Source organism: Triplophysa rosa, linkage group LG23, assembly GCF_024868665.1.
Source record: "Triplophysa rosa linkage group LG23, Trosa_1v2, whole genome shotgun sequence".
Classification (NCBI taxonomy): domain Eukaryota; kingdom Metazoa; phylum Chordata; class Actinopteri; order Cypriniformes; family Nemacheilidae; genus Triplophysa; species Triplophysa rosa.
Window position 1 is genome coordinate 17,431,293 of NC_079912.1, and position 12,072 is coordinate 17,443,364.

Here is a 12,072-nt window from a genome sequence, read left to right on the forward strand (position 1 = left end):
ACTGCTAACAGCGTGACTCCTTGAAATAGTGCGGTAAACCCACAAAAAAGAAAAATGACAATCTTAAAATCTCAATTGTTTGACCTGGACAGTTCACCCAAAAATGAAAATTCTCATCATTCACGCAACCTCCAGTTGTTCCAAACCTGTATACATTTCTTTGCTCTGTTGAACACAAAAGAAGATACTTTGAAGAATGAGAAACCAAGCGTCAAAAGTCAGCTGTGCCCCAGAACTGTTTGGTTACAAACTTCTTCCAAATATCTTTTTTTGTGATCAACAGAACAAAGCTAAATTTATACAGGTCTGGAATAACTGGAGGGTCAATAAATAATGACAATTTTTTAATTTTGGGGTGAACTGTTCCTTTAAATGGAAAGCAAATGGAAACTTGTTTAAGGTTTCTATCTTTTCACAAACTCATCCTGAAAAACACACCCTAGTTATCTTCAATTCCTCTAGAGTTTCAAAGAAGAACTGCGTTTAGAGTAGCAACGATCCCAAAGGAATTAAAAATCAGACAATTTAATATGAACTAACGAGCTATTTCAGTCATTTTATTTTTGTTTAGAGCTATTAAAATAATGCAATTGCTCTTTATTATAATTGTTTGTTTCTATTCTTATAAAGTTTTCTGAGCAACAACCACTTGAGCACTTTGAACACAAATCTCATCAAATCTCATCCTTAACCATTTCATGTATATATTTGAAAACTGGAGTGTATTTTATAAAGTTACATACATGGCACATAAAACAAATGCAGCATAACGATGCTGGCACACATACGTTTTCCTGAGGGCTAGAAAATGCAGAGGTGTTTCTTCTCTCATGGGCATTTAAACAAAGCTATACAATTCTTTGGCAAACACATTTAGACACATGAAATAGGAACTTAACATGAAAACCTTCTCAGAACAGTTAAATGTGAGTTCAGTGCGTAGAATGTGTTTATTTGAAATGGAACAGAGTGTTTTGCTATTGACTATGTAATTATTTAAAACAACATGAATGAAATAAGGACCTCAGTCAACTGTGTTAGAATTCAACAAACTTCAGTTAGAACAATACATATAAATCAAGTTACACTTTTCATTGCAATGCCAAGTTATGTGTTAGAGAATATATTTATTGATCAAAACTAAGAAGCATCATGTTCATATTCATGTTCTCCAGTCATTTTGATAAAAGCCTCTGCCAAATGCTTCAATGGATGTCCAACATGTCTTAGTTTAATATTCAAGATTGCATAAATAGTTCAGGTACTTCTAATTCTTCTAAGGTGCTACAGATGAGATTATTAATGTTCATTACTGCGTGCTGTGACATGTTTGCTGTAAATGCAATAAACAACATCTTCATTAATTGCTCTAATGAACTGCTAATGTGTAGTGTGAAAATACAATCAGAACAAATCAGACTTTGTTTTCACATCAACATCTTGCAGTCATTTCTCAGTAATAAGATAAACCGATATAATAAAGCGTGCGCTTTAGAAGGAACACTGGATCTCCTGAGACGCTGGCAGCATTCTCAATTTTTAGACACGTCAAAAGAAAATTCAATTCGCTGTATTTATTCCCTTCATTTTCAAAGACTGGTGGAGATCCTTTTTAGCGAATCGACATTTTTATTGATTCACAGCCACATTCTTTCCTCATTGCAGAGAGAACATCAAAATCCTCTTTTCCCATCTTGATGTTTAAAGTTGGAAGGAGGCCTGGAGAGGGGACACTCTTTAGGCGTAGACTATAAAGATGTGCGCCGGTCCCTTAAGAGAGGCTGACTCATCCAACGAGTGCACACGAGAGCCTGTAAGTAATTTATCGATAAATCCCATGCACAATTCGCCTTTTCACCATTTCCCCAAACAAGATGTCAGCTTTGTTGATGACAATCACTTACACCGATGACTTGTATTAACAAGTGAAAAATAAACAGTACACTTAATGCAACCGAGCAACGCCTTGCCCTCTCTGTTTGATGGTCATAAAGAAAGCTTTTTCCCTGAGAGGTTTCTTTTTGATTAATGCTTGGAATTAATTGACGCCTGACCCTGTATCCTTAGGAATCTACAATGTTTAATTAAGTAAATTCAGAGGTGTCTATAGATGTCTTGCATTGAGTTTGAATTGAGTATGTGATCAATTTCCCAAACTAAATGTTGTCAATTCCAAAAAAATTTTTTACCTTCCCCGCATGAGTGAAACATGCTTAAATGCCTTTTTGGTGCACAAAGGTGCACGTCACATTCTTTTAAAGCACAATTGGGAAGTTTAATGATGGTGATGAATCAACAGGCTAAATCAATCTGATTGATGGGTACAATCCTGTGATGATCCATTCAGTCTGAGATTCGCAGGGAAAGCTCAAAGGCTCGACCTTAGAGCTAATGAACACCAATTAGTGCTGTATATATGACTTTGCTTTGCCTTTGTTTAGCTTAACTTAGCACTTCCCGATGAAAAACGTACAGCCATGTGTTAAGATACCCACATAATGATGCAGATGGAGAAGACTGGGGAGACCTTTTCACACACCAATTAGACAATTCTTTAATGGCACTGTTCTATCATGAATACGTTTTTAGTCCTCCTTGGTTATCTATAGCGAGGGAAACTTTTGCTGGAGGTAATTATTTCGGGAGCTTATTAAACTTGTATGCTGCCCTGTGACGTTTTCTGAAATTCGCTTTTTTTAACTAGCCGCGTTTGTTGAATGGCCGTATGGTGGGGGCGTCCCTGTGCGGCCTAGCGTGACGCCTTGATTATCTGCTCTGGGGGATGCGAACTTAAAGCGCACCCATCGAAAGAGGAAATTGGCCTGATTATGCAAATAACACAATAATGAAGCACGCTTTCTTTTCAAGCATGTTTGACTGATACGTCCTCGTGTCAATGTCGTGTGCCACTTTGGTTTTGAAAGTAACATTCTTGATTGCTCATAAACAAAGTACGTTTACATGACATTGGTGTAGTGGAAACGAGACGATAACGTCATGCATATTGAAACCTGCTTGCTTTCAAACGTTTGCAAATGCTGCTGTTGTGTAAATGAATGGTCAAAACGCTTAAAAATTTTAGTTTTTACTTGAAAACAGTAGGGGTGTAACATTGTATCGAAGTATTGTACGTATATCGCAATACAAAAAACATTAAGATATGTATCATAGAGCTATGGGCATGAAAATTTTAAATGAAATATATTTTTAGATATTTATATTAAAATTTAGTTTTATTTATATAGATCTATTCAGTCTTTATTAGTTTACATATGGTTGAAATAAACCTTGAATGTTGTCAATTCTTAAACAAAATAACAAATTTTACTAAAATGGTTAATGTTTTGGGAAAAATCTGTCATTTGAGTGCCACTATCATATTTTTTCCTTTTTTTTTTACAAATATCGTGATGCAACTGTAACAGTAAACCCACATTGAATCGTTACACCCCTAAAAACAGTGTGGTGTAAACCCCCCTGTGATACATATTAACCATTTCCCACAATCCTTGTCTGTATTCAACATATGGAAAATACACATAATCATGTTAGACAAAGAGAATACACAATAACACACATGGACGATGAAGTAGAGGATGCTATGCGCAGTCGTGTGTGTGTGTGTGTGTGTGTGTGTTTGTGAAGGGGCAGTTTCAGGGCAGGGCTTGACGCTCTCTGAGTGGTCACTGAAGAAAAGGCCACAAATCATTGATCGTGTGTCACTGAAACATGATCAAAGATCGGCCAGAAATATTCCTGTGGGACTGAATGCCCTATTTAGAGAAGCCCCCAAATGAGTTGAGGGGAAAAGATGCGTCACTTTTGCGCAACGATAAAATTGAGGGGAGTAGTTGATGTTCATGTTCTGTTTAGCTGTTATGTTTTAGTTTAGTCGGGCTGTTTCTACCTGACTTGGTGTTACCTAATGTAGTCATGTTGAATTATTCATGTAAAATAATGTATTTTACTTCAATACAACCAGTGAATTTTGTAACCACATAGGCACATTTTTTGTTTTGCCGACAGGTGCAGGGTCTCCAAAGCAGTTAGTTTGAAAAGTGCACAAAACTAAATTAAGTATGAATTTTGGCTTAAAAATATCCGTAGGTAGCATGCTAGATTAGCATGCTAGATTATAAGCAAATATTTGTATGTACACCTAAAACGTACTTTAGTAAACCACATTTCTGTTTACATGATATATATCTGCATTACGTAATATTATATAGATCTGCATTAAATTAAGTATACACTGATGAACTGAACTGTCTAAAAATATTGTTTCTGGAATGATCAGAGACATATGTTCAGCAAAATGACGTTAAAGTAATAGTTCACCTTCGAAAACAATGGAAGAAAGAAAACAAGGCATCTTGACACACAAGTGCTAAACATTTTTTTTAACAAGAGGCATTTTTAAACAGTGCTGCTTCACCACGTGTCGTCAAAATGCCAGCTATAGGTCACGACTTTTTATTCATAATTGATTCTTGCATTGTTTTCCTCTAAATAATCCTTTTGCTTCCAAAGGTGTAAACAATTAGCATGCATTAATTTCAGGGTTGTTTCGGATTCAGGTTATACTTGGTCATGACAGCACATTTACATTTCGCTAAGCATATGTTGTTTTATCCCTCGATTCACAAAAGAAATTATGCAAATCAGGTAACAGAGAAAACACGTCCAAAATATCGGTGCTGAATGCAATTTGCATGTTCTTCGCTGGGTTGTGAAGGATGCCGCTTTCCCAGGGCAGTAGTAGTGCAACATGAATTGTGCCAGACAGATAGGCTGGCGCTCACTTTTGTCAAGAAGGCACATTCTATAATAAGCCTCATTTGCAAATAAAGACGTGCGGGTTTGTGCTGAAAGCAATGACATTACTTCATTTGAATTCTCAGCAGTGCAGCGCTATTTCTGCACATTTTAGCACCTGCTTAAACTGGATTGTAGGTGTTTTGGGAATAAGATGGTTTTTGTTCTGAAATACTGCACTCTGTTTATAACGTGCAACAGGATATCTCCGCATAAAGATGTCAGTACAGTTGACAAAAATGTTTGATTGATTTTCATGCAATACACAAACTCCTCTTGTGAGGGCTACTCATGTCATGTCATATCCTCATTATGTCATAGTCAAGTGAAGAAGGCATTGTCAGACCTGGCAAATCGCAGGGGCCGATAAAGATAAAAGGCAGGGATCTAACACTGTCAGTGACAGGTACTCAGGAAGAGACAAGTTAGATGCAACCAGAGAGGGACAGGTGCAATGAAGCACGACGTTCCTGACAGAATATCTATGCCTCCACATCATCTCCAGGTGAATCAACTATCCAGACTTGAAAGGGCAAGCAATGAAGAGTGCGAGGAAGTTGGATTTGGACACTGATAAAGATTCTATTTCATGCGAGTAAGATTATTAGATTCAACTTTATTCAGTATATATGTACGTAGCTAAGACAGCCTAGAAAACAAATACAACTCCTGCTTTAAAAACAACACAAGAGCACAATGCTTAAAATAGCCCAAAAGGCTTCCGAATTCAAGACTAAATGTAGACAGCAGATTGCATTGATATTAGGTATTGTAAAATAACACATTTCTTAATGAGCAGCCCTGTGGGTGGCAGAACAAAAGATTCAACCTTTGAATTTACATCAAGGAAATCTTTGTTCCTTTTGTACAATTACAGACATCCCTACTCAAAATATCCATACACATAACAAAGGTTTCCTATAGCAAACTTTTCATCATCGATACATTCAACATAAGACAAAGAATCTAGCTAAGCATAGGAGATCTCCTCTCACTCTGAGTGGGAAATGAAACCAGATGTTCCATTCCACGTATGACGCTGTGTGTGATTTTGGTTGCCGCTTCGGTGAGATTCAGAATATCGTGGCTTGAACGGGAGAGAGCAGCCCTCAGTGCCCTGACCCCATCTGCTTTTCCTGACAGCCAATAGCTTCTTGTATTTTAAGAGACCTCTTAATGGACTCGCTAGCCTCAATGAAATGTCCAAATAGAGCAGATTTTGCATGCACGTAAAGGACAGACGCTTGATGGGGTGTTTTTGGAGCACTCAGTTTTTATAACCTTCCATTAGTTGGACTATAATCCTGGCTGACATTTACGTACCCGTGAGCAATTGGATTTTAACAAGCTTATTAAAACTTTTAGGGTACAGCTAATGAATTTAGACGTGTCTGACAGACAACAAACTTTACACCGTATTTGCATTATGATTCAAATAATTTGGGATTAAAGATTTAAAGAAGATAAAGAGGTTTTTTTCTGATTTTGAAAAGACGTTTTTACTAAACATTTAAAAAAAAAGAATTGGTCTGAGCATTCATAAATTGCACGGTGAATTAACAAGTAACATATTCTGAAGGGATTGTCATCATTTATTTAAAACCTGTAACATGTCTCGGTGGTTTTGTGTCCATGCAATGGAAGTCTATGGACACCAGTGTTGTTTGGGGACCAACATTCTTCAAAATATCTTCTTTTGTGTTCTGCAAAAGAAAGAAACTCAAACAGGTTTGGAAGGACACGAGAATAAGTAAATGGTGAAAGAATTGTAATTGTTGGGTGAACTAATATGTGTTGGGATACAATTATGTCCCAGGAAGACAAAACAGGTTTAGTTTAGTTACTTGTGATCAAGGTCACAAAACTACATCTTGTAAATGTCTTACTTTAAAAAGCAACCCTGTGGACACAACATGCATGTATTTTTTTTAGTTGTACATTATGTCAAGAAAAATGTCAAATATATTAGGAGATTATTAACAATGCAATGGGGTAAAAGAACAAAGCCACCATGGTATCTGAGTATGTATTTACTTCGTTTTCTTTCATACTGTGAAAGTACAGGAATTTAGAGGCAGAGCATTTTTCCATCAAAAATGTGTTGTACTATCAAATCACTAAAAACCGCTGACTCTTTCACCTGACATCAGTGGGGGGTCTTTGAACATCCAAGTATAGCATTTTTAAACTTCACCGCATGCATTAACATGCATCTTAAAACCAGGAGGGAGCCAATATTGTGAGTTCACAGAATTCAATTAAAGACACCAATTCATATCACCAAACACCCCATTGAGAAGACAGATGAGCCTTTCTATCGAGTCAGACCACAGTCTATTTGATGCTGATCAGCAGGTTCTTTGGGCGTCTTTAAACTCATTTATAGTGCTGGCAACCTTTATTGATATCTCCTCTCAGTTGACCAGAATAGACTCATGAAAACCGCGTGAAGCCTAATGCTGTCATTGTGGTTAGCGCTGGCGTAATCTGCTGCAATTACAAGGGGCAAGTGAAGCATCTCACGGCGATGAGAAGAGCAAACGAGGTAAAGAGACCAATGAACTTTAAATGCTACGAGCGAGACTTAACTAACGTGTTGGTCTTGTCTTTAGAGCCGCTGGTAAACATATTGATTTGACACATCATATGCTATGTGATATTATTAGTCAAAATTAGTCACACGATGGAAAACTACACGTATGGATTCAGTGTGTCCGACGTAACAGACATTGATTGGAAATCGTTATGACATCAGTGACCACGAGCGAATGTTCAAATTTTGCGGCGTGGTGGTACATTGGATTTGTGTCAGAATGCAGCCGCATCTCGTGATGGGACTTGACACCAGGCCCGATGGGAAGAGGTAAATTGCTGCGGAAAAACACTTATAGGCTCGCGACCTTGGCATTCGTTTGACCGCTTCATACGTTTAATCAAAATCATAACTCCCGCGCAGAGAGGAAATAAGAAATCGCTTTAAAAAATAAACGAATGGCAGGAATTGTCTGACTGATTTAGTCCAACTTCTAGAATCATTACGGCGGGCTGCGCTTTGCGGGGCGAATATAATAAGAATTCATTTATATAATGAATCACCAGAGTACATTCGAGTAGATTGGGGATACAGTAGGTGCTTTGAGGGGCTCGAAATAGAACAAAGATGTCTGCCGCCTTCCTCGTCTGTCAGCTTTATCATAGATGGATGCAGTCATTATCCATAATAACATTATTCTTGAGATGAATCCACTGTTAACTGACGGCTCTTATTTTTTCCCATACCACATGCTGTAAATGTAATGCCAATTTCCACCAATACGGTACAAATTGGTGTACCATTACTATTTTTTAAAGCATCAGAGGCACATACTGTAATTCTGCTTTTGTTCTGGGAGCTATTACAGTAAATAATTTCAGCTAGTTTTAAACGCATCTTACTACTTTATCCTTCCCATATATATAAATTCACACTCTAAATAATGCTGGGCTATTTTCTGGGTTAAAAGTCAGGTTGTAAAATTAACCTATGCTGGGTTGTTTTAACATATTGCGTCAAATATAAACTTTTTTGGGGGTTAATATATCCCAACTCATCCTTTTTTGACCCTACGCTGGTTTGAAAATAACCCAACATTTATAAGTGTAGGGATTTGAGCCTGTCAAATCTTCCAGAGCTTATGCTGCCTTCACGTGCTCTCGGAAATTTGATAATTCCCACTTCTGATGTCATGATGAGCTGGTTGTGTTTATGTGCTTTGTTGTCGGAAAGAATGGAGGAAGCCAGATTCATGCTCGCGTGTGTCTTGGGAAAATGTTATGTGGTAATAGTTTTCAACCGTACATCCTACTTCATAGTTTTACTAGTCAGCTTGCTGACAATTCTGCAATATTGGTGAAATACATGCTATTTTCGCAGTGTATAAAACGTACAGTATGCTTCAAATGGTTATTCATTTATGTAAATATGTACAAATTTAACGACAAGACAAGGCAATGAAGCTGTTTCCAAAAAAAACGAATAAATCATATCTGTCACAAATCCTTCTCCCATCTGCCATGTTGATTGTGTAAGGCCCGCCCATCTCGGGAACTCGGCTATCAAAATTATTTCCCAACTTCCCAGTGGGAATCGCGACATCAGAGGGCGTTAATGTGCAATTTTTACTTTGGAAACTCCGATAATTTCCGATAATTCTGAAAGCACGTGAAGGCAGCATTAAACCCATTCCACTATATCCAGCAATTGAAGGTTTTATGTAATTATTTTTAATAAAAAAAACTATTTGAATGTTTACCTCAAAAACAAAATGTTTAGTTAACAATGAACAATATTTTCTTGCTCATACAACCCATTGCATGTTTTACTTCAATACAGAAAAACATACTTCAAAATTCTTTAAATCATCCAAGCATCATTTGGACCTTTTCAGCATAATAGTTTGACCTCTTGATGCTGACATTCAGCATTTCCTGAAGGTTAAGCACCTCCTTTCACCATGAAAAAGACTTCATTGTTCATCTTGAGACTCTGAAGGTCATGGGTCTTTTTTTGCTTGGTTTCTTTAACACACACACACGCACACATAAAAACAGCAAGGCAATATTGTCATTAATATTGATCTGTTTAAAAACACATACCATCTGATTCACGCACAAGGGAATATTGTCTGAAAGCGGATTGGGGCGCAGTCTGATTGGCATTCTGTAAGCAGGTGTGAGGGGACTCGAGCCAAGTGTTCCATCTTCCACTCTCCCTCTTGGGTGGCTGGGCGGGTCAGCACTTGACAGCAGTGACTGCAGAAGTGACGCTGTCCTGCCGCTGTGCATGTGTAATCAAGGGGACCCAAAGCTCTGTTTGTGCTTTCTGGATAAGACTACCACTAGAACATAACCCAAAGTTCACCACACCTGCGTGACTACGACCACAACAACTGAAAAACAGGAGCTGTTGCATATGATGCAGATTTTTGACATAATTAACATTGATTTTAAGGTGGGAACAACCTAGTGCACCAAAGAATTGATTTTTGCAATTACACCACTTTAAAATGTATCTCTGGTAATTTAGAGATGAATATGAAATTGAGGGAAGAGTATTCAGCAACATTTTGTAGAACTAGTGAATAAAAAACCTGTAGTGGAACATGACTCATTTTGGCATGCATGGTTACGGCCATGCAATTAAGTAAAGATTCATAATGAAAAGAAATAAAGTTTTGCCCATGATATTATTTAATCAATTTTATGGATGGCATTTAAAGGAATTGGCTTGTCAGTTATTTTAGGCCTTAAACCATAAATATGCACAAAATGGGAGTTGGGGACAGAACGTCAATATAAAGGATTAAAATACCCCGGGTTTGCATCTCCCGATAAAGGACTCGCACACATACGCACTCGAGGACACACGCATGCACACCCCTCGATGACTCATTCAAACAAGAAAACTCTTCACTTACGTTCATTCAAGTCGACTCTCCCTCTCCTCTGCGCAGACGCAAGACACTAGATGCGTGATACTTGTCGCTGACCGTGCCTATATAAATGCCAACTCCAGGCTTTCTTTGAAGAAGTCCTAAAACTAAAGAACTTGATAGGCGACAACTGGAAGACAGCCGCATCTAGCAAAGTTCAAAAACCATCCAAGGATAATACTAATTACGCACACCACAGGTACGCAACATCTCGTCTAGAATAAGTCAGTTACTGTTTTATCCTTAAATAGCAGCACTTGTCATTTTTATTTTAATTAGGCTGTATTACTCTAGAACATATTTTTGTGCATCTTGGTATTAAGCATCAAAATATCCAACTTTAACTCGTGCGTATCTGTAGATTTAGAAATGTGTAATTATGCAGCGTAAATGTTAATTATTATAATACGAACGCATATGTAGTCAGTGTGCTGTAAATGACTTCTGTCACGAATTGGTCTTAGCCCCAAACCCAGTGCGCAATACAATTGGTCAGAAGTTGAATCGTGCGCATAATTTACTCACTTCTCCCGCAGATTCCTCGCATCACTTTTTGACATGAAGCTTAATGTTTTCGTCACCACCGTGGCTCTGCTCGTTGCATTTCCACCACCATATGAATGTAGAGCCATCGACGGCAGCTCCAACCAGCAAGCCACGGACCCAGATGGAGAGCGACAGTCCCTTCCGCTTTTGGCACGCTTAGGAGAGGAGTACTTCATCCGGCTCGGTAACAGAAACCAGAATTCAGCCCGGTCCTCCCCAGACGACTACTCCGAGAAATCCCAGTATTCAAAACGAGCACTGCAGCTCCAGTTAACCCAGCGTCTGTTAGAGGGGAAAGTTGGAAACATCGGCCGCTTGAATGGCAATTACGCGCTTCGCGCGCTCGACTCTGGGGAGAGGGAGCGCAGGTCGGAGGAGCCGCCGATTTCTCTGGACCTGACCTTTCATCTGCTCCGAGAAGTACTAGAGATGGCCAGAGCCGAACAAATGGCCCAGCAAGCTCACAGCAACCGCAAAATGATGGAAATATTCGGGAAGTAACCACGAGATCCATGTACCAAAGATATTTTTACATTTAGCACAAACATAAATATTCTGTACCATAGTGCTGCTTTTCCATCATGATCTATTTATACCGGTGATTTATTTATTTGTAGATATTTCAATGGAGACCAATAGAGTAGGTGTGTCACGATTGCGCAAAACTGTCATGAATCTCCATCCATGTTATTGTACAAGTGATCATTCAGACCTGAAGATGACACAAAACGGTCGTTTGAATTTCGTAAAAAAAAGACAATATTTTCAAATACTGTATTATTTTATCTGACAAACCTGCGTTTCATTGTAACATACAGTACATTGTTCAAATTTGTTAATAAACTAATGAGCAAGCATTCATTTTTGTTGTGCAAGAGAATGTCTTATATTTATATTTTTCAATAAAACTTTGAAAGCCAGTTTGACACTTCTTGATTATTGACGTGTTAATTGGGATTTATGAGAAACTACTTAATGGACAATAAATTTGACAGTCATGTCATTGCAATTCATATGCAAAGTGTTGTTCATCAGTGTATGGTCATGCAGAGACAACTGACAAAAATCTAAAGTAGCTTACTTCTAATATACTTAACAGTAACAATTCTTCCTTTCAAAAAGCACTTGAGAATTATATTTAATAATCCATTTGTATACATTCTGCTTGAATTACAATACTACAATTTAAAGTGTAAAAAGAAATATAAAGAAAGAATATAGGAAATCAGCAACACCTTGC

The 12,072-nt window shown here is 37.9% G+C and overlaps 1 protein-coding gene across 1 annotated transcript; it reads left to right on the forward strand.

Moving 5' to 3' along the window:
• The first annotated feature begins 10,294 nt into the window (after nt 1-10,294).
• On the forward strand, nt 10,295-11,703 carry crhb (corticotropin releasing hormone b). The gene is made up of 2 exons (XM_057322318.1): nt 10,295-10,485; nt 10,823-11,703. Exon 2 carries the CDS (start codon nt 10,845-10,847, stop codon nt 11,331-11,333), a length of 489 nt encoding a protein of 162 aa, XP_057178301.1. The 5' UTR covers nt 10,295-10,485; nt 10,823-10,844; the 3' UTR covers nt 11,334-11,703.
• Nucleotides 11,704-12,072: the final 369 nt, after the last annotated feature.